The following is a 21,680-nucleotide window of genomic DNA, read 5'->3' on the forward strand; positions in this document are numbered from 1 at the left end:
TACACCAACTTTGCTGAATATTGCTGCTGCCAGAACAAAACCTTGTATCTCTATTTTTGACATTTTTCAGTTTTTCACATAACTTGAAAAGGCCTGTTGCCCTTTACATTGTGTGTAAATTTCATTGTCATTGGACCAAACGAAATGGCCCAAAATTACTTAGGCAAAAAGTCTGGTTCCATTGACTTTCATTAAAAGTGAAGGATGTGTTTTCATTTTGTAAAGTTACTATTTTGGAGATACAAGGTTTTGTTCCAACAGCAGTGATATGTTTAGAATTACTTGGATCATAACCAGCAGAAAATACAACCGACCTCTAAGACGGAGGTGTGGAAAAATATCCTGGCAGATTTCTTTGAAAAACTGAAAGCAAGTCTCCTGAAAATAATGGAAGCTTTAATGAAGGCAAAGTATGGACACACTAAACACTAGAAAAAATCTATATTACATTTAGCTGTAGAAGCTTCAGTGTAATTTTGTAATTTTTTTCTGACACTAAAAATGAATAACTAGTACTTAATGTCTGTTTTGACAGGAAATTAAATAAATGAAGGGTGGTCTCTGATTTTCGCACAATACTGTATATTAGGGAAATACATACATGGTATAAAAACAAACTGGGGTGTGTGTGTGTGTGTGTGGGTGCGGGTGCGCGTGTTAAGCCACCACCTCAAATATGGAATGTTTTGGTCCCATCTTTAAGTGGAGACATACAGAGAAATAGAGGAGCACTGAAGAAGAACGAGGGCTTTATGATGGAGGCTGATTTCATCTGTAATAAAGTTTAGACTGAAAGAGTGCACTCCTCAATAAAAGCTCACCTCCACCGTCGGGGGGTTTGGTAGGGGTGTAGTGTGCGTATACACACGTGTGTGAGTGTGTGAATGAGAATGCATGTGGGTTGAGGTCAGCGTGAGTGGAATTTCTTCACTTCACTTCACTTGCGTTATCAATTCTCAACTTGATTCTGTCAGCCGGAGAGTGTGGAATAAGGTCATCACTGGATAACTTCAGCGCGATCTCCACTGCATCAAGCAACTTCAGGAGAAATGAAGCGTTGGATTACAAAAACCTGTCTCATTTACGGAGGCCGAAGTGAAACAAGGCAGGGAAAATCAATGCTGGCGTGAACATAACTCAGACCAGATGCCATATGCTTTCAACTGAAGTTCTATAGAAAACGGTGTTATCTGGAGGTGTTTATACAACCTCAGGCCACTTCTTTCTCATCATGGAAAACAGCAGCACTTTCAATGACTCCAAAACTTTCTTCACTTCACTTGCATTGTCAATTCTCCCAAGTAACTTAAAAAATATCCTGCCATAATCAGGTGGGTGGTAACTAGATCCATGTACTCAATTACACGTACTCAAGTAAAATGTTGATGAATTTGTACTTTCCACTAAGTATAGTCAATTTTGAAATGCTAATAATTTACGTTTGTGAAAAAGTTGACCTACTTTCACTCAAATTTCAGTAACATTTAGTTACACCTCTGACTTTTGAGCATCATTTTATTTTGGACAAAAAGGATCTCAAAAGAGAGGAATAGCACCTAATGAACTACAGTTCCTATACTGATAGATTGTGACTGGATGTGCTAAAAAGTTCCACTGCATTTATGTAAGTAATTTAACTTGGGCACTTTTGTACTTCAAATCAAACTGTTGTTTGAAAGGTACATTTTATATGAGTCTTTATTCCAAGTAACACAACCTTTACTTGTGTATGGGTCTACGTTACTCTACCCACCTCTGGCCAAAATGCATGATGGTAAATGAAAGAGCCTGTGGCATGTGTTCACTCTCAAACAGAGAGTCAACAGTCAACAAGATTGAAGTCAAACCCTAATGAACAGCACGCAGACTGAGAAGTATGGGTACAGATGCTTCAACATCTACACTTATACAACGGACAACAAACAGAAAAAGATATGATCTAAATGGTGAAATAACATCAAACCACACCAGCACAAATGATCACAACACTGAAACACGGATATTATAAGTAAAAGACGCAAACAAACAGAATGGTATACATGAGCCACGAATGCGATGGACAAAAGGGTGGTCAGATCTATACTATAAAAACTAGCCAGGGCTGACTTCCCAAAAACATGAGGCAAAGATTCTGACAAGATGGTGGAATTCTAGATCTTTATATGAATAGTCCTCTGTAGATAATCTTCAGATGCATAAACAAATTACTACAAAGTAGTACAAAGTATCAGTTAAAACTCAATGAATCTCAGTAGTGTTAGGGTTAGGGCTAGGATTAGTACCAAGTTTTTCTTCCATGGCTTATTATCCAGTTATTAAGACTTAATAATTAAGACTATTCAGTAAATACTATGACTTATTTGGTAACAATTATGAAACTAATGTGTAAGTTATGCAGTCATGAGAGTAAGGAGCTAAAATGTGGGCCCACCTGCAGACCCACAGAGTTCAAAGCATTGTGGTTAGGGTTAGAATGTGTTTCAATTGGAGTATGAAAAATCAAGTTTATGTTAATACACATCTAGTTTGAATGTAATGTAATATAATTAAAGCATCTGTAAAGCACTTACAATGAAACATCCAAATAAAGTGTTATGCACTCTTCCACTAATGGTTCTAAATTTCTGCATTATTGAATGAAGATGTAAACAGTGTCATTCAGAGTGGTTTGATGTGAAATGCTTCATTCTAAGGACACTTGCCGAGTCAGAATTGTTTAAAGTCATGGTGATAGGAACCAGACATCTGCAGTGTTTAATGCCCCTATAATTTCCTCCACAGAACGTTTTTACATGAAATAACTGTAAATACATTCTCTGATGCCTGAGAGATTGTTTTATGATAGCTTTATTTTTTTCTAATTTACCACTGACTTACCATTACATAACGTCAATACCATTATTGACATTATGTATAAAACACGTAGGTTCACTGGTCATTTTAAATAAAATTGCTATAACTGCATTGTAGATATTGTGACCCCTGGATCCCATCACTACCACAGTACAGCAATCTGAGTTTCTCAACAATAAGCCATTTTACATCATATAACTCTGAGTGACTTCATTTACATCTCAACAACTGAAAAAATGCAGAAATTTCGAAAAATCAGGGGAGTTTCCTTTTAAAATGGTCTTAACGCAGCTTTGCCTTTGGGAAGCTGGGCCCTTAACTATTGCTCTGCTAGTATATACAAATAGATTAGTTTCAGTACAAGTATGCCAACTCAGCCGAAACTGAAGGCCACCAAACTGGCTACAGGACGAAGGACCCTATAGGGCGTTAATGCTGGGAGAAAAGGAGTGATGGAGTGAAGGAGGGACGTTTGGAGATCGAGACGGGACAAATGAACAGTACCTGCAGGGGTGAAGGTGAACGACTGAACTGCAAAACAAGAAGACAGAGAAGAGTGTGTGTTAAAAGCCTGCAGTGCTCAGCACTCCTTTGGGGGGCTGTGTGTGTTGCTCCTGTGTTCGCATGTGTGTTGTGAGATTGCCAAGTGTACAGCCACTGCAAGGACACCAGCCTGCCCAAAGTGTTAAGAGAGGTGGCAAACACTGGCAAACCGCATGCAGCTCCACAAACAGGACAATAAAGCCAGCGCAGAAAATCCAGCAGAGACAGACAGGACGAAATAAATTAGATTTCTGTGTGAGTGTGAGTTAAACACCAAAATATTTGTCTTAACCAAACAGGACCACATCAGCTATTCACATCAGGTTTGTTCAGGTTCAGACATCACTTCTCCAATGTTTGTCGGACTCGAGTCCAGTTTAGATTTCACATTCAGGTTTCTCATAGCCCGTCTCTGACTTTTTAATAGATTTTAGCCTGCATTCACCCCTGCTTTAGATTTTCTCCATCTGCTCTTCCTTTCCACTTTCACTGGCCTGCTTTAAGTAGTTTTTATTCTAGCACGTTGAAGTCACTTATGTTATTTGCTCCGAAGTCCACCAGGCCAGCATGAGAACAATGAATTACGTAAACTTTATCCAGACTAAACAATTTCAGACTGTTGTTCAAAGGCATTAATCGATGAATTATTTAATTAAACTAGAAATTATACTTAAACTCATATTTACCTTTTAGGCTGTTTTTCTACAATTTGTTGATCAGTTTGTCAATGATATGATGATCTGAGCTCTTAGTCTCACTACAAGGTAACAGAGCAAGTGCTACAATTAGAAATGCAGAGTTTTATTTGGTTGATGGAAATCAGCTTCAGGTCCGGTTCTGGCAAAATTTTGTTGAGCAGTTGGGTTTGGACAGAATTTTGAGCACCATAGTCAAGTTTGAACAGAATTTTACAGCTACAGTTGGGTTTGGACAGAATTTTGTTGGGCTACAGTCAGGTTTGGACAGACCAATAATTGTAGCCTAATAATTTTATGAACAGAATTTTGTTGGGCTACAGTTGGATTTAGACAGAATTTTGTTGGGCTACAGTCAGGTTTGGACAGAATTTTGTTGGGATACAGTCAGGTATGGAAAGACATTTGTTGGGATACAGTCAAGTTTGAACAGAATTTTGTTGGGCTAAAGTCAGGTTTGGACAGAATTTTGTTGGGCTAAAGTCAGGTTTGGAAAGAATTTTGTTGGGCTACAGTCAGGTTTGGACAAAATTGTTGGGCTAAAGTCAGGTTTGGACAGAATTTTTTTGGGCTACAGTCAGGTTTGGACAGAATTTTGTTGGGCTACAGTCAGGTATGGACAGAAATTTGTTGGGATACAGTCAAGTTTGAACAGAATTTTGTTGGGCTAAAGTCAGGTTTGGACAGAATTATGTTGGCCTTCAGTCAGGTTTGGACAGACATTTGTTGGGCTACAGTCAGGTTTGGACAGACTTTTGTTGGGCTACAGTCAAGTTTGAACAGAATTTTGTTGGGCTACAGTCATGTTTGGATAGAAATTTGTTGGGCTACAGTCAGTTTGGACAAAATTTTGTTGGGCTACACTCAAGTTTGGACAGACCAATAATTGTTGCCCAATAATTTTATGAACAGAATGTTGGGTTACAGTTTGATTTAGAAACAATTATGTTGGGCTTCAGTCAGGTTTGGAAAGAAGTTTGTTGGGCTAAAGTCAGGTTTGGACAGAATTTTGTTGGGCTGCAGTCAGGTTTGGACAGAATTTTGTTGGGATACAGTCAGGTTTGGACAGAATTTTGTTGGGATACAGTCAGGTTTGGACAGAATTTTGTTGGGCTGCAGTCAGGTTTGGACAGAATTTTGTTGGGATACAGTCAGGTTTGGACAGAATTTTGTTGGGCTGCAGTCAGGTTTGGACAGACCAATAATTGTTGCCCAATAATTTTATAAACACAATTTTGTTGGGTTACAGTTAGATTTAGATAGAATTATGTTGGGCTTCAGTCAGGTTTGGAAAGAGGTTTGTTGGGCTAAAGCCAGGTTTGGACAGAATTTCGTTGGGCTTCAGTCAGGTTTGAACAGAATCTTGTTGGGCTTCAGTCAGGTTTGGACAAAATTTTATTGGGTGTCAGTCAGGTTTGGACAGAATTTTGTTGGGCTACAGTCAAGTGTGAACAGAATTTTGTTGGGCTACAGTCAGGTTTGGACAGAATTTTGTTGGGCTACAGTCAGGTTTGGAAAGAATTTTGTTGGGCTACAGTCAGGTTTGGACAGATATTTGTTGGGCTACAATCAGGTTTGGACAAAATTTTGTTGGGCTACAGTTAGTTTGGACAAAATTGTTGGGCTACAGTCAGCTTTGGACAGAATTTTGTTGGGCTACAGTCAAGTTTGAACAAAATTTTGTTGGGCTACAATCAGGTTTGGACAAAATTTTGTTGGGCTACACTTAGGTTTGGTTTCTAATCTTGTCACTGCCTATCAGATCAGGAAGCAAGTTCTTTATACTGGCTATATTTGGGTTCAGATTAAAATTTCAGGCTCAATTAAAGCTCCGTTGTGAGTGTATGAGGCATTTCCCTACCGGCATAGTTGCTGAGGCCCTTCCTCTTCTTCCTCCTCCAGTAAAGCCAGATGCTGAAGCCCATGAGGATGACCCAGCAGGCTCCTCCAATGCCTGCGATGAAGGCCGGCTGCTTCACTACGTCTGTGATCTGTTCTGTGATGCTGTTATTCTTGTTTCCACTCACAATCACATCTCGGAAGTCCTTACCTACACACACGCACACACAGTTTTCAGTCTTGATATATGGGCTATCTCCTGCTAGCTGCAAGAAGAGATGGATTGTGAGGATGACATTTGGGAAATAAGGGCATGCCACCAGCCAAATCATCAGTTATGGGTCAAACCAGTCACAACCAGTCAAGGCTCACATGAATCACACCCCACACTGCAAAGTGATATCAAAAGCATTTTTCTCAGACATGGTCTAAAGGTAGCCTCAACTTCGCCAACTTTGACATTTCTACACACAAACAGCATTAAAGAGCAAGCTGGAGCCTGTTTCAAAGTTCCTGCCTCCAGCTCACATGCAATTTTAAATTATAGCTTGATGACTGAAGGAACAGTCTGGTGACTTCCTTCTTTAGTTTTGCAGTGGAGCTATGAGGCTAATCTGAGTAAGTTACCTGTATACCTAACTCAATACACACATGCCTCAAACTATATGAAGCTGTTAATAACCTTAAATAGACTTACTTATGTGGTTTCTGACACTGGATAACATATTGTTATCTAGAAAAATGGGCAAAAGTACAGACAACACTTTTAGCTACGTAATCTGATTGAGTCTGATTGAGTACATCTGGGCTAAGGGGTAAAATGTAGTTTTTACAGAACTATTCATTTTGAGGAATACTAAGGGGTGTGTAGAAAACTGTGTGAAAATTAGGTGGTCCCATCTTACCAATGATGATTGGCTGAGGCTCACTCTTCACCCCCACTCCTGCACTGGTACTTGCAGCCACCTCTACCCGGTACAACACCCCTGCCTGCAGACCCCCCACAACCACTGAGCGGATGGCCGCGTCTACTGTTTTATTCACGTGGAAACGGCTTTCGTTCCCCAAACACCATATCTGAGAGAGAAAAAGGGAGAGAGAAAAAGGGGAGGGTGGGGTGGGAGACAAGTGTTTTTTCATACAACACAATCTAAATTTTTAGATATTGGAACCAGTAATCTATCGACAGGCATGAATAATGGTCTGGAGAGGCCCCTTTTTAGCTTTATTTATGTGCAATATTTAAATGTCTACATAATAACAGTTTTAGCTTTCTGATTTCTCAAGATTTCAATATTTTCATGCAAGATTCGCTGTTTCTTTCAAGCCAAATCAGTCATGGAACACCACATCACAAAGCGTCCCAATGGAATGGCAACTTACAATCCCACTCAGTAACTGAAAGGGCCTGAGAACAGATAACATTCCTTCATTTATTTAGACATGTGTACATATTCAAGGGTTATTATACATTCATTCATTCATTTCCCAAGTATAAGGACTCCTTGCACACAGAGGCTCCTGGGCACTGGCACCAGTGGCCTTGTCAGCAATCCATCCCTGTCTTTTAACTATTATCTGATTACTTGACCAATCAAACCATTATATTCTCCGTTTTCCCCTCACTTTGCTGAGTAAAACAGCACCACCATCGTTCAACACACTGAAGGTTACAACTGTCCTACAAACCATTTCTTTTCTTATGGTGCAAAGAAACAACAGAAGACAACATATCACCCCCTACCCTTCCTGTGGAGTACTGCAGTCTATCAGAAAGAATGCATGCACTACATGAACATTATAGAGCATTACAGAACACTGTTTGTTTTTATTTAACTGGCAGTCAACTTTTTCTAGAATCAACATCATCAATCGACTTTCTCAATTAATCACTGTAGCCCCGCAAAAGACCTGTGACTTCATTACCTACAAATTTTTCTACCAAATTAATGACAGGTAGAGAAAACACTGCTGCCTTTCCAGGTTAAACAATGTGCCTGTAAGGTGCATATTAGTGAAAAAAAAGGAGTTGTAAGCCTACCTTGTACTCCTGAATGATGCCATTCTGATGGTCAGCAGGAGGGGGATCCCAAGAAATGCTGATAGAAGTGCTGTTCTGATTCCCCACCGTCAGAACCGTCACCTGCTGGGGAGCGGCACTGGGAGCTGAGAGAGAGAGAGAGAGAGAGAGAGAGAGAGAAATCAGTGAGAACTGCAGCCTGAACAGCATCAGTCCAGAAGAGCAGACAGGCACATGTATATCACTCCACACTCTCTCTATCTCTCTATCTCTCCATGTGTAACACTGAAGAGTGTCTGTGTGGCTGGTTTAATGCGTGCCGCAGGTGGCTGTGAGGGCAGAAGTTCATTAGATGGGGATTTTCTTTAGCCTGACACTGACACTCCTGCACATTTCACTATGATTTAATATCCTCGCCCCTCTGAAGCCTGGGGATTTACACAGAAACACCAGCATCGATTCTTTATGGAGTGACAGTACGGCGCTGAGCCATCACCAATAGTTTGGTTTTTGGAGCGAATCGCAGGAGAAGCCATGCAGGTCTCCCAGCTCACAGGGTGAAGAGAGAAACGTGAGGAACATTACAACACACACATTTACAGAGAGAGAGAGAGAGAGAGAGAGAGAGAGAGAGAGAGAGAGAGAGAGAAACACATACAAATAGAAAAGGATAAAAAGAAGAAAAAAGAAAGAATTACACACTGAAACACATGAATAAGGAGAAAAAGACAGGAGAGAAAGAATGAGAGAGAAGGGAAGAGAAAGACAGCAAGAAAGAAAGAGAGAGAAGGAAAGATTTAAAGAGAAAGAGGGATAAAAGAAAAAAGAAAAACAAAGACATGAGTGAGGAGAACAAACAAGAGAGAAAGAATAAGAGAAAAAGAGAAGGGAAGAGAAAGACAGCAAGAGACAGAGAGAGAGAGTATAAGACAAAAATAAAGGGACAGAAAGAAAGATAGAATGAGAGAAAAAGAGAGACAACTTGAAAAAGAGAGAAAGACAAAGAAAAATGTGATAAGTAAAAAGGAGGGGGGGAGAGATAATGAAAGATAGAGAGTGAGAGGGGAAGAAATATAAAAAGAGAGAGAAAGAGAGAAAGAAAGACATGAAGAGATAGATGAAGAAAGAGAAAGACAGAAAGAAAAAAGACGTGATGAGATGGATGAAGTAAGAGGGGGAGAGAAAGAAAAGAGAAAGAAAAGAGAGAGAGTGCCGGGGCAGTAAACATACTGAGTGAAGCAGAGGCTGCAGGTTGAGACTGAATGAGCAGAATGAAAGAGAGGAGAGGAGAAAGTGTGTTTTGTGCTGAAAGCGGTGCTCTGTGACTGTGGTGTGGACGCGTGGCAGGACCTCAGCCTTTAGCTCTATTAAACTCGCGCTGGAGCTGCTCTGATGGAGACGCAGGCGCGGCAGGTGGAGAAATGTAACGGCACAGTGTCGTGAAAAATAATGCTTTCTCATTTCCTCTGTGGGGACTGGAGAACTACAACACAACAGAATACTGACAGCTCAATTACAGCTCCTCTCTCCCTCTCTCTCTCTCTCTCTCCCCCTCTCTCTCTCCTTGAAGTTCAAGTTCAAGGTAGCTTTATTGGAGTGACTGTACAGTTTACAAAACTGCTAAATCTTATTAACAAAAACAACAACAAAATTACTCATAAATCATAATCACAAATCATAGCATTATCAACAATAATACTTATTAAATTATAGATATTTTGGCTTGTAAGCGTCAGTGTGGTGTACAACTGTCTCTCTGTTCCCATTCCCCCTCCCTCTCCCTGTTCTCTTTCTCTCTCGCCCTCTCTCTCAATCTCTCGCTCTCTCTGTTCTCTTTCTCTCTCATTCTCTCAATCTCTCTCATTCTCTGTTCTCTTTCTCTCTCACTCTCTGTTCTCTTTCTCTCTCACTCTCTCTGTTCTTTCTCTCTCCACCTCTCTCTCAATCTCTCGCTCTCTCTGTTCTCTTTTCTCTCCACCTCCCTCTCTCACTCTCTGTTCTCTTTCTCTCTCCACCTCTCTCTCTCTCACCCTCTCTCAATCTCTTGCTCTCTACCCCTCTCTCAATCTCTCGCTCTCTCTGTTCTCTTTCTCTCATCTCTGTTCTTTTCCTCTCTCTATCTCCACCTTTCTCTCAATCTCTCTCTCTCTGTTCTTTCTCTCTCCACCTCTCTCTCAATCACCCTCGCTCTCTGTTCTCTTTCTCTCTCCACCTCTCTCTCAATCTCTCCTGCTCTCTGTTCTCTTTCTCTCTCCACCTCTCTCTCAATCTCTTTGTTCTCTCTCCATCTCTGTTCTTTTTTCTCTCTCTCTCCATCTTTCTCACTCTGCCCCCCCCTCTCTTTCTCTCTCTCTCTCTCTCTCTCTCTCTCTTTCTCTCTATCTGCTTCTCTATCAAATCCAAGTTCAAAGTGGCTTTGTTGGTATGACAACAGCAGCAGCTTTAACCACATTTATAATAGCAATTCTAATAATTATTGTATTATAGAGAGGGTCTGAATTATGTTGTATTATATTGTACAATGCTGTATTTTTAAAACTACAGTAAAGTAATATTGTGTGTCTGTCTCTCCTACTCTCACTAGACACTACATGCTATGACACATGGCTGCCACGCATCAAAACATCCACATCTGACCCAAAATAAACTGAATCCAGTCAGCAGATCAGATTCCCCAGTTCGCCTGGAGCTATACTGCATTAACTTTGGTAGACGGCCCTACAGGTGACACATTCCCTCCGCACAGAATGTAGTCAATGTCATTCAAAGTTAATGCTGCAAATCATTTAGCGGCTTATCATTATGCGTATCTGAGCCAAACAATACATATTTCTCATTTGGGGGGCGATGGCGCAGGCGATGCTAATAGGACCATTAGCATGGTGATGTATGGCTGGCAGAAACGTGACCTCTGTTTCACTCCCACAGCTTTAGCCTGGAGGGAGCAGTCTGCGGTGCTTTAATACTGGCACAGGAGATGAGTGCCTGCCCTGCATGGGATATGATATGATCCTCATGTGTTCTACTATGCCAATGATGATGGCTTATATATGTAAAATGATAGAAACCACCATTATTACATTGTTACGGAAAAATGAAAAAGGATATAATGTGAGTAAAAGCTTGGAAAAATGTAATACAATGCTATAAAATAAAAAATTCTAGGGTTATTAATGTAATTTTACTATACCATTGAAATATAACTACATAAATGTGTTTACATTGCCTTTACATTTGATGTATATTCTATATCTGCCATGAATGCAATAGAAAAAAAATGGAAAAAGAAAAAGTGAACATAAAAGAAAAGAGGAATAAGCACAATGTTTGGCAGCTTCTGAAGGGAAACTAATTGTGAAATCACACAATCGAGTACAATAGCCAATAAATCATCCTCCGCACCAACTCCAACAAAACATTCAAAAAACACCAAGAGGAAAAACAGTAAGTAGGGCCCAGGACGCAGCTCCGTGAGGGAGCCCAGAACTTTATCTGGAGCTGGTAACGGGTGCGACTCACATGTAGAGAGAGGAAGAAGCAGTACAACAGACAGAGGCAATGCTGTACACCGGAGATAGGACTCCACAGAGACTGTGGATAACAAATGAGCCTGTCACTGATTTAAGCCTATAACCAGCAACCCCTCTGCTTCACATTTGCTAGTGCACATGTATTTGTGTGTATGTGAATGAGTTAGGCTCCTCTATGTTTCTTAGGTCCACACATAGTAGCAGGACATGTTACACTTTTTATCTACACAGCCTCAAATGGACTTAACATATCTCTGCACTTTCTGTTCCTATCGCTACGTAGCATGCTAGTACACACTCACCCAGAGGGCCCACTTAGCTCTTTATAATGCTGGACATACTGAGGGGACGGGTTCAGAGGCAGCTACACTCTATAAAGAGGCTCTAAACAGTTCTAGCCTTGAATGCATGGTTTTAAAAAGGGCTTTCATTGGTATAGAACCTTTAAATTATGTGGATGATTCTGAAAAGTTCTTCACACTCACACATCTCATTTATAAAAATCAGTCAATAATTCCATTGACAGATTTGGTACCATTTCAGTGTAGGGGGACATAATGAAGCCTTAACAATCCAGTAGCTTGTAGTTAACTAACTGTGCATTGCTACTTTATTAAGCAATCATTAGGGTGAATTCAACATTTTATAGATCACTTGTAATGTTCAAAATAAGCCTTATCAAGTCAGTAGCTGCTAATTAACTGGCTGATCATCACTACTTTATTAAGCAATAACTTGAGTGAATTAGCAGCTGTGCAAATGTTCAACTAGAAACCTGAAGTCTCACTTCAAAATATGGTATCAGTTTTATTTACAGGTAATTGGTGATTAAAAACGTAAACACCCAAAAAATCTGGTCGGACACAATTTAACTATTTGGGAATTTCATTACAGAGTTCAGCAATAAGGTCATTCCATACAGACCAGAATGCGTTAGATAGTGCACAATATTACATTGTATAATACGTAAATAAAAGTGCTCAGTTAGATGCTTATTTCATAGTTATTGCTTAATAAAGTAGTTATGAACAGCCAGTTAATTATCAGTTACTGGCATGGTAAGTTAGTTACCAGCTAGCAGGCTTGATAAAGCTTAGTAAAGGCATTATGGACACCTAATATTTTATGCAAAATACTTTGTTTACTAACACACAAAAAAGTGCACTGGACAATTTAATCGCCATATTTACTACTTAATAAAGTAGTAATTAGCAGCCAGCTAACTACCAGCTACTAGTTTGTTAATGAATAAAGTAGTAATGAGAAGTCAGCTAACTACCAGCTACTGGCTGATTCATTAATAAAGTAGTAATTAGCAGCCAGCTAACTACCAGCTAATGGTTTGTTAATAATAAAGTAGTAATGAGGAGTCAGTAAACTATCAGCTACTGGTTTGTTAATTAATAAAGTAGTAATTAGCAGCTAGCTAACTATCAGCTGCCGGTTTGTTAGCTAATAAAGGAGCAATGAGGAGTCAGATAACTACCAGTTTCTGGAGTGTTAATGCTACTGAAGTGTTACAAAAGGTTCTTTGGGGAATTAAAAGTGGTTCTTCCACAGCACTGCGCCAAAGAACCTCTTTACTGACATCTTTATTTTATAGAGTGTAGTTGCAGGCTGATGCTTGTGGCAGTATGTGGACAGGTAGGTGGTCAAATATCTGTAAATCAGGAGAGGCAGGGCTTCCTGAAGGGTGTGCATACTGTACTCCTGCTTATTTCGACATGCTGTGAGTCATACACACTCACACAACACATACACACACCTATTCCACAAGCAGTGTGTAAAATCGGTCAGTAACTGTAAAAATATGAGCAGTTTTCTTCAGTGTCAGAGGAAATAGGGGTACTGGGACAATGTTCATGACAGGACAATAATGCTAGTGCTGCTGTAAAAGCCCTGAATGTAAGAGTAGTGTGTGTGTGTGTGTGTGTGTGTGTGGAGAGAGAGAGACAGTGTTTGGCCAAAAGCACTTGTTTGCACTGCAGATCTAGGCGTTCTGCCCACAGTGTGGATTAAGTGGCTTTGAATATTGTAGGTGGCATCTAATATTAAATGAGACCATATAACACCATACTGAGTGCAAAAGACACTCTCCAAATTTGTGACAAAAAAAAATCAATGCTAAGTCTATTATGCATTCTAGAGCTGTGTGAAAAATGTTACAATCATACAGTAATAATCAAGTATTGCTTCCAACCTGAAGTGTTACATTTTGGAACTAAATACATCTAGCTCTTTTCTTACTGACCACAATATGGACTACTTTTTAACCTAAGACCAATAGATTTGCGTATTTGCTACAAAGATCTCTATTGAAGTTTCAACTTTCTCCATGTGTAACTGTTGGTCATATGCATTAACATCAACTTTCACATAAACCAGAATCCAAAACTGGACAAGAAAAGCTGTCCAGTTGGGCCATACCAAAGTTCATTCAAGTTGAATGGCTTGAATTAAACAATAAAAATAATATTAGTAAATATATTCCAAAACATTCTGATCTAAACTTCAGACTTCTGTTATTCTTTCATGTTTGCTGGTGAAAAGCAGTTTTGGCATGTGGCAAAAAACAATTTATTATGACACATTAAGTGATATAAACTCACTTTTTAGCCCTGTGGTTTGATAATTTCATCATTTGTGCTCAAGTAAGCTCAGCGAAAACTTTCAGATTAATGGCTTAATTTGTTCATCAAATTTTCTGATATTTAACATAATGCAGCAAATTAAGCAGAACCTAATGAACAACAGAAATTGCTTATCCTTTTGCTCGTCTTATTTTACACTGTCCTGAAAAAAAGCTTACGTTCTTCGGTGGTCCTTGCTGTCCGGGATTCACTGTCCATGCCCTGGAACTCGTTAAAGTAGGGACGGACTTTAATCTCGTAGACGATGCCTTTCTTCAGTGAGGAGAGCACCACAGTTCTCTCTGAGGGCACCTTCACATCCTGGCTCTGCCACGATCCTGGGGACGACAGCCCTGACGTCTGCCTGTACAAAACTCTGTAGCCCTGGATGAACTGACTCTGACGATCCACCTGCAGAAAACCCCAGAGAAAAAAGACAAAGCTGTAGAAAGTAGGGCCAACACATATATCGATCAGCCAATAATATTTACAGATATTAAGAACTCATGATTTTAGCATTTTTAGCCAAAATATTGCTGATTGTGCATAATTATCGACTTTTTTGGTTGTTTGATTACTGGGATTACAGACCCAAAAAGTTCCTAATCAACAGTGAAAACACTGCAGAAAAACTTTTTTAAAATCTAAAATCTTGCTGTTGAACAGACTCAGACTTATGCATCATAATGTATTAAAGCATTTTTAATGCCTAATAATGTTTTTCCTTCTTTAACACGTCCCCCAAATCCCACAATTACATATATCCACTGTTGCACCATAAGTCTGAATCTAGTGATTAGAGTCCAACTGATTAATAATGCTGTCTTAAATTCACATTTAAGGATGTTATGGCAGCATTCACCATTTACTCTAAAGGCCTACATGCTCTAATGCAGCTAGTGTCCACAGGGAGCCTCATGTTTAGGAGGCATAGTGCCTCAATAAAAATGCTTTTAGCAGCTGCTCGCAGGAATACATATACATGACCCTCATGTGTTGTAAAATTCTCACTACAGCAGTTCTCAGAAGAGCTAACATGGGCTGGGGTAACCTCTGTTAGGAGCTTGAGTGAGAGGAAAACACCAGGATATGAGATTAGAAGGGAGAATGTTGCAAAGAATAAATGCTTCCACAAACCAAAGTGGAGAAAAGACACCTGCACACTCGCTGATAAAGGGGAGAGCTCACAAATGCACACACTCCACACACACATTTTAACCACTGACAACTCATATCTGCACGACCAAGACATCAGCCTTGGAGTCGGTGATGTTTTCAATGGAGAGGAAAAGCTGAATTTTCAGAGAGAAGGACACAACAGGGCATAACTCACACTAATGGCTACTCAGCTGCCGGGCAGTGAAAAGCATGGCTTTTAGGCAGAGATATTAAACAGCTGTTTTTTACTCCCCCTAAAGACAGATTAAATCAGCAGAATGGCCCCATCTACTCTGCTCCCCTCTGCGTTCTAACTTCAACACAACAAATGAGCCAGGAATGCTTTACTGATGCTTACAGAACACAGCGAACAGCATGTTTTGTTTCCAACCTGACAGTGCTGTGTTTCAGGGAGGAACTTACACAGTCTTCTAGGCTTTTTCTTTTTACTGACCACTTGATGGACTGCTTTTCGGTTGAGATAACAGACTTATTATACTTATTACTTATGCTTTTTATACTTATTATTGAGCGCCCAGCTTTAACTTTGCCTCACATGCATGGACCTAACTTTCCCTGTTCTCTAGCACGCTGGCTATAGGCATTACAAATCAACACTGATTTAAAACAGAACCAAAGTCAACACAAATGCATTTATATGTATATTAATACAAGCAATACAAGCATCTAATTAAACCATAACAGACTGTCTGCAAAGTTTGCATTTTGGTCTTCAGATTCTCAAGAATATAAGACAATAAAAGTAAATGCTGGAGGAATTATTTATACAGTAAGCTTTCCATTTCTGGAAACCTTCTATCTTTCCTAGGCTGAAGAGAAAAATCTCATGTACAGCTGCATAATGATTGTTCATAGAAGCTGTAATATAAAGCAGCACTATGCTAATCAACAAATGAGACAGGCAAAACGGTAGCCTACAATCTCCATTTTAATGTAATTCAACAAACACTAAACTCAGAAGTGTTTATGGCTGAGCTTCAGGACACTCAAATAAACCTATACTCCAGCTTGACAGAAGGAAATAGACGTGATTTTCTAACCAATAAATGAGGAAATATCAGTTTTCCATCGATATCAAGAATCTAAACACTGATAATACACAGTAACATGCAGTACATGCCATAATATACAATATATGCAGCATATACAGTAATATACACTATATACAGTAGAGAATGAAGTATGCAGAATATACAGTATATGTAGCATATACAGTATCAGTACACCATACAGTAACATAAAGAATATGAAGTATATACAGTATATAGTATATGAGTACTACATACAGTAATATGAAGTATATGACGTATATACAGCATACACAGTATATACACACAGTACACCAAAAAAGGGCTATTTTAAAGACTAAGATGACATCTGAAGTAAGATAACATTTGAAATCACTGAACTCAGTTTGAGGGACATAATTGTCACAAGTCACCAATTAATTTCACCTCCTCTCTGTGTGTTCTAGCCATTTGTCTTCATTTATAATAAAAGCACCTGATTTTAGATTGATGAAGCACCAGATGGGCCTGCAGTCTTTTCACGTTGACTGTGTGAGTGACAGCGCAATTGGGAGCACTCTTCTCTTCCTTCAAACCTTTCTGACATTCACTTACTGAGTCAGCATTCGCAATTAATCAAAATGGCATTTTTCAAAGACAATGAGTTTTTACTGTACATCAATTATGCAGCAGTTTAAGGTTGACTGATGAAGAGAGAGACCTGGCAGCACTTTTAGATCTTTGGAAACTTGGGAAATTCCATTTCCTCAGCTACTGACCATACCAGTCAAAACAGCACAATCTCACTGTCAGCATTACAACCAAACACTCACTGATCTATTTCTAGTTCAGTACAGGAAGCCACGTATCTGCTGTCTAATTACTGTACAGTCAGTGAATGACTTACTGTCCATGTGACCTGAATGGCGGTGGGGCTAAGGACCACTGGGTTATGAAGACGAACGATGACCTCCCCCAACTCCTTCTGAACATGCCTGTGATCCACACCCTGAGCTGGAGGACTGATGTCTAGAGAGAGAGAGAGAGAGAGAGAGAGAGAGAGAGAGAGAGAGAGAGAGAGCAGTGCCATTAACCATTTCACTACATTTACATTCTAAGTCCACAGGACTTCATTACACGTCCAGTAAATAAGAAAGATGTACTTCTCTCCTAATTCATTTACTGTTGTAAACAGGATGCTACAGGCACATACTTGTGTTCAAAGACCATATTAGCTGAAGGTTGCCGAGCTTGCAAGGCAGAGACCTTATCATCCAGTCCTAATGAGCAGACTGCGGGCTTCATGCTACCTTAATCCAATCGCTTTCAGTTTGAGGCTGGTCATTTTTCCCAGTTATGATCATTAAGGTAGCAGGGACGACTCCAACTCAATAATCAACTCCAAAAGTGAAAGATGTTCATTCTGGACTATGTCCTAACTGGGATGTAATGAGTTTATCTGATGGTTAGGCTTGAGGGTAACCAATTGAGGTAAGGTCATTTCCCTGCTAAACCACTTCTGACCTCTGCAGTAGCAGAAAGTGGTTTAGAGAACAGTGTTTTCCTGCTCTATTCACTTCGCCCAGTCTTTTCCTCATTCAGCAGGAGGACTGTTACCAAAGTCCTCATAGACAAGTTTGTAAATGCTATGGTTGTCTAATACTCTAGCAATTATTTCCTGTTACAGAAGACCTGAGGCCTGTAAACCACATAACTAGTCCAAAGCTAACGTTTCAAATACATATCTGAAGACACTGGTAAAATCTGACGAAAATGCCACAAACAATTTGTGGTCTTCAGCTCAAGTAACCCAAAAAAGGTATTATTCAGGTTATTCTGGCTATTATGTATGCATATCTCTTCACAACATAGATGCTAAAGATTTGATGATGCCAAGCTTCTTTATGGCTGCTTCTATGGTAATCTTAACTCTGGTATAAGGATATTGTTAATGTTTGCCAAAAACCAGTGTGGAGTATCACAAAGACAGTAGAATCCTATGGATAAGCTTAACAGAACATTGGCAAAAAAACCCTTCAGCGTAATGAGAAATTATGGCACACAACAGCATAATTCTTTTTAAATACATATATTTGGAGCGCTAAATGTTATTTTATTTTGTGTGAATGTTAAGGTTCACATGTTGAGGACAGATGCAGACTTTACTGTGTTGCAATTAAACTAATATTAGCATGGAAGAAAGTCTGTTATTGATGTTTCCAAACTGACTAGTTTTCATTTGCTACATTATTGTAATCCAGGACTGGGTTACCCAAAAGCATCTTAGTTTTATGATCATTTTAATTAACAGAGAGAGTGTTCAGTTTTATGCTCACTCTACCATTTAACCATTGTGTGGTGTTCAGGTCTGCGGGACCCGTTTTCAGTGTTTACCAAAAGAAAAAATGATGCAATTCATTATTATTTCAGCTTCAGATTCCTTGGCCTTTGCTTATTTTCTGTAAAGAACATATAAAATAACAAATTTTGACTTCACACTGTTCACCCCCTACACATTTATATTACACATGTGGTGTTGGGGTGAGCCTGCAGGGAATAAAAGTGTGGAGGTGCTGTGTCCCTTCACTTTGTTCTCCTCCTACATGGCCTGCTGTTAGTGTGTGTGTGTGTGTGTGTATGTGTTTGTATATGTGTGCATGTATGTGAGGGTGGACAACATGGACAGGCTGCTGTCTGGCTACAGCTGCTAAAAGAGAACCCTACGCCGACCACTTGGGATTTTTTTAAACATCTGATATTTTTAGATAAATTGTTATGGCTGTATTGATTTTAAAACACCAATAATGCAGTGGGTCCACCAGACCACCGAGTAACAAAAACATGAACACCACACAAGGGTTAAGAGTTATTTTTGTACTAAGATTCTTGTGAGCAACCCAGCCCTGATAGTAGTGTTGGCATCATTTTAAAATGGACAGTTAATTTTATGTAGTGACCCTTCACAACGGTCACTTCAATTTCTCATTCAACTGAAAGGGGTTTTTGCCAATGTTCTATAAAGCTTGTTCAAGTTTGCAAAGGTATTTTATATTATTTCAGCCAGTGGAGTCTCTTTCCTCTGATAACGTCTCTGAACTTACCTTGTGTCCGGACTGGTTCAGACATGGGGCTGGGGTCACTCAGGCCCTGCGCGTTGACAGCTCGCACCATGAACAGGTAGATGGTGTTGGGCCGGAGACCTTTAATGGTGAACTGGGTGGTCTTAACGTGGTCCGCTACTGTCTGCCAGCTGTTACTCACAGATTGGCTGCAAGAGGAGGAAACAAAAGCGTCCATTTTGCAAATGAGTTAGCAGCATGACTCCAACATGATGGCTTCATCTGCACATTCTGGCAATTTCGAAATGGAGAGCAGTCTATTTGCAATGTCAGCAACATTAAGGGAGACATCACACACACACACACATACACATACACACACACACACACACACTACAATAGATTTTTTCCTCAAATTCAACTAACGACATAAAAGGCACTTTTTTCACTTTTTGAGGAAACAGCTAAAATGAATGCCACAAGCTGTATCATTGTATCACTGTACAAATGCACACATAATTCAGAAATATACTGTAAATAATACAGAATACTAAAAAAATCATCATATTTTGGCACTTTTCATAACTATATTTTATCTTACTGTTATTTCTTTTGATTTTACATTTTTCCTATTCATTATTCAACACATTCTGTTGTTAATAATCTTGTGCACTTTGGTCAGTTTGGTATGTTACATGTCATACATGACAAATTCCTTACATGTGCAACATTCTTCATAAAATAAAACTAATTGTGATGCTGTTACAGTGTAGTAGTCCATACCTGAATGCTTCGATCACGTAAGAAGATGTGGGCGAGGCTCCGACGAGGCCGGGTTGCCAGGACAGAGACACACTGTTCTTGGTGACGTCAGTGACCTGAGGTTTGGAGGGAGGTCCAGGGAGTTCACTCTCATCTCGGTTCTTAATCATCACAACCCCAGCAGACTCTGAGAACAGAGGAGATGGGGTACATCAGCAAATATCACAATGCTGGGTTAATTCCACAAATGATAACTTTGGGATTTTAGTGAAAGCATAGCTGTGTGGGGCTGAGTGTAGATAAAAAGTCTTTTTTTAACCCCTTTTTACACACACCCACACACACACCCACACTTTCTAAGCCACTTTTCCTTCTGGGTCATGGAGCCCTTTTTTTAGAAGCCATTAAATATAAAAATCCTTTCTTAGACCTCTTTCAGTTTTTGTATTTCATCCATTTTTTTCTTCAATAATGTTGATGGAATATATTTTAAGAGAAATGGGTATGAGTTATATAACTGAATGGGATTTTTGTCTTCATAGGTGAGCAAGCAAGTCAACATTTATGTTTTATTGTGTTTAAATGCTATGTATCACACAAGACTTTTTTGATATCTAGAAAGCTGCAGTTGTGTGGTCTGTTTTATTTCAGCATGGCCATCTTTGTGGAAAGGTGTGGACTTATCACAGAAGAGGGGTCTCACCCTTTTGCCCCTCATTGCTCACTAGCAGCTCAACACACAGCATTTCACACAAAAAGAGCCAACAGTTTCCTAATTAATCTGGTTACAGAGCTGAATATTAGAAAAGATTTTCATACATTGTAATAATGCAAAATACTGATTTCCATTTCCGTTCATCCAGCAGAATGCCCACTAGGGGGCCTGCATAAAAAGGCTTCAGGGGAGAGTGACTGATTCAATGATGTTGTGATGTACCTTTCACTTCCAGAAAAGCACTCCATGATGTTTCCCCACTAGAGCTGGCAGCCACACAAGTGTAGATTCCAGAATCGGAGAGCTGAGAGAGAGAGAGCAAGAGTCATTGCTTTAGTCATCACTTTACAATTCAGTCAGTGTCATAATACCATCATCAACTGATGCTTCAAATGATGATGCCAAAGATGGTAAGAACACTCACATGAGCTTCTGTCTCAGTCTTCACACAGGCCAGGCCAGCCAACTGGCGGAAAGTGCTGACGCTAATGCGGTAAATTAATTCTATTTTCTACACTCCTAAGCTAACATTTACCCTGCTAGCAAATTCACCAAGCGTCCCTCGAACCGCAACAAAAGGTGGTCTAATTCGTTTAGAGGGGCAGTGGCTGAAACCCCCTGGACTGATGACAGCTGGCGCCTGTTCCCCTCCTGCCTTTTCTGGAAGCTTCCTTCTGCGTTGTTTGTTACCTTTCAGTACTGCGCCTTGCCTCCATTTATTAGATAAAATGTCAGTGGTGGGCAGCTCTGTCAGCCATAATGGATATTCCATCGAGGACAAGTGGGAGGGTGTGGGGACTTTAAACGTAATATGGTTCCAAAAGTGTGGTACATGTGTGGGTGTATGG

The 21,680-nt window shown here is 39.8% G+C and overlaps 1 protein-coding gene across 4 annotated transcripts in view; it reads right to left on the reverse strand.

The window, feature by feature from the left end:
- The window catches only part of robo2 (roundabout, axon guidance receptor, homolog 2 (Drosophila)), a 265,654-nt gene that overhangs the window by 51,289 nt on the left and 192,685 nt on the right, over positions 1 to 21,680 (reverse strand). For 2 of the 4 annotated variants that reach the window (XM_036564466.1, XM_036564453.1), the window contains exons 11-19: positions 21,055 to 21,136; positions 20,139 to 20,304; positions 19,398 to 19,564; positions 17,204 to 17,325; positions 14,290 to 14,521; positions 7,972 to 8,096; positions 6,836 to 7,007; positions 5,953 to 6,141; positions 3,358 to 3,384 (exon numbers count right to left, since the gene is read on the reverse strand). In XM_036564466.1, the coding sequence (XP_036420359.1) occupies positions 3,358 to 3,384; positions 5,953 to 6,141; positions 6,836 to 7,007; positions 7,972 to 8,096; positions 14,290 to 14,521; positions 17,204 to 17,325; positions 19,398 to 19,564; positions 20,139 to 20,304; positions 21,055 to 21,136 (1,282 nt within the window). The remainder of the gene's footprint in view (positions 1 to 3,357; positions 3,385 to 5,952; positions 6,142 to 6,835; positions 7,008 to 7,971; positions 8,097 to 14,289; positions 14,522 to 17,203; positions 17,326 to 19,397; positions 19,565 to 20,138; positions 20,305 to 21,054; positions 21,137 to 21,680) is intronic. The other 2 variants (XM_036564474.1, XM_036564456.1) reach the window with 1 other exon arrangement.

This window comes from Colossoma macropomum, unplaced genomic scaffold, assembly GCF_904425465.1.
Source record: "Colossoma macropomum unplaced genomic scaffold, Colossoma_macropomum, whole genome shotgun sequence".
Classification (NCBI taxonomy): domain Eukaryota; kingdom Metazoa; phylum Chordata; class Actinopteri; order Characiformes; family Serrasalmidae; genus Colossoma; species Colossoma macropomum.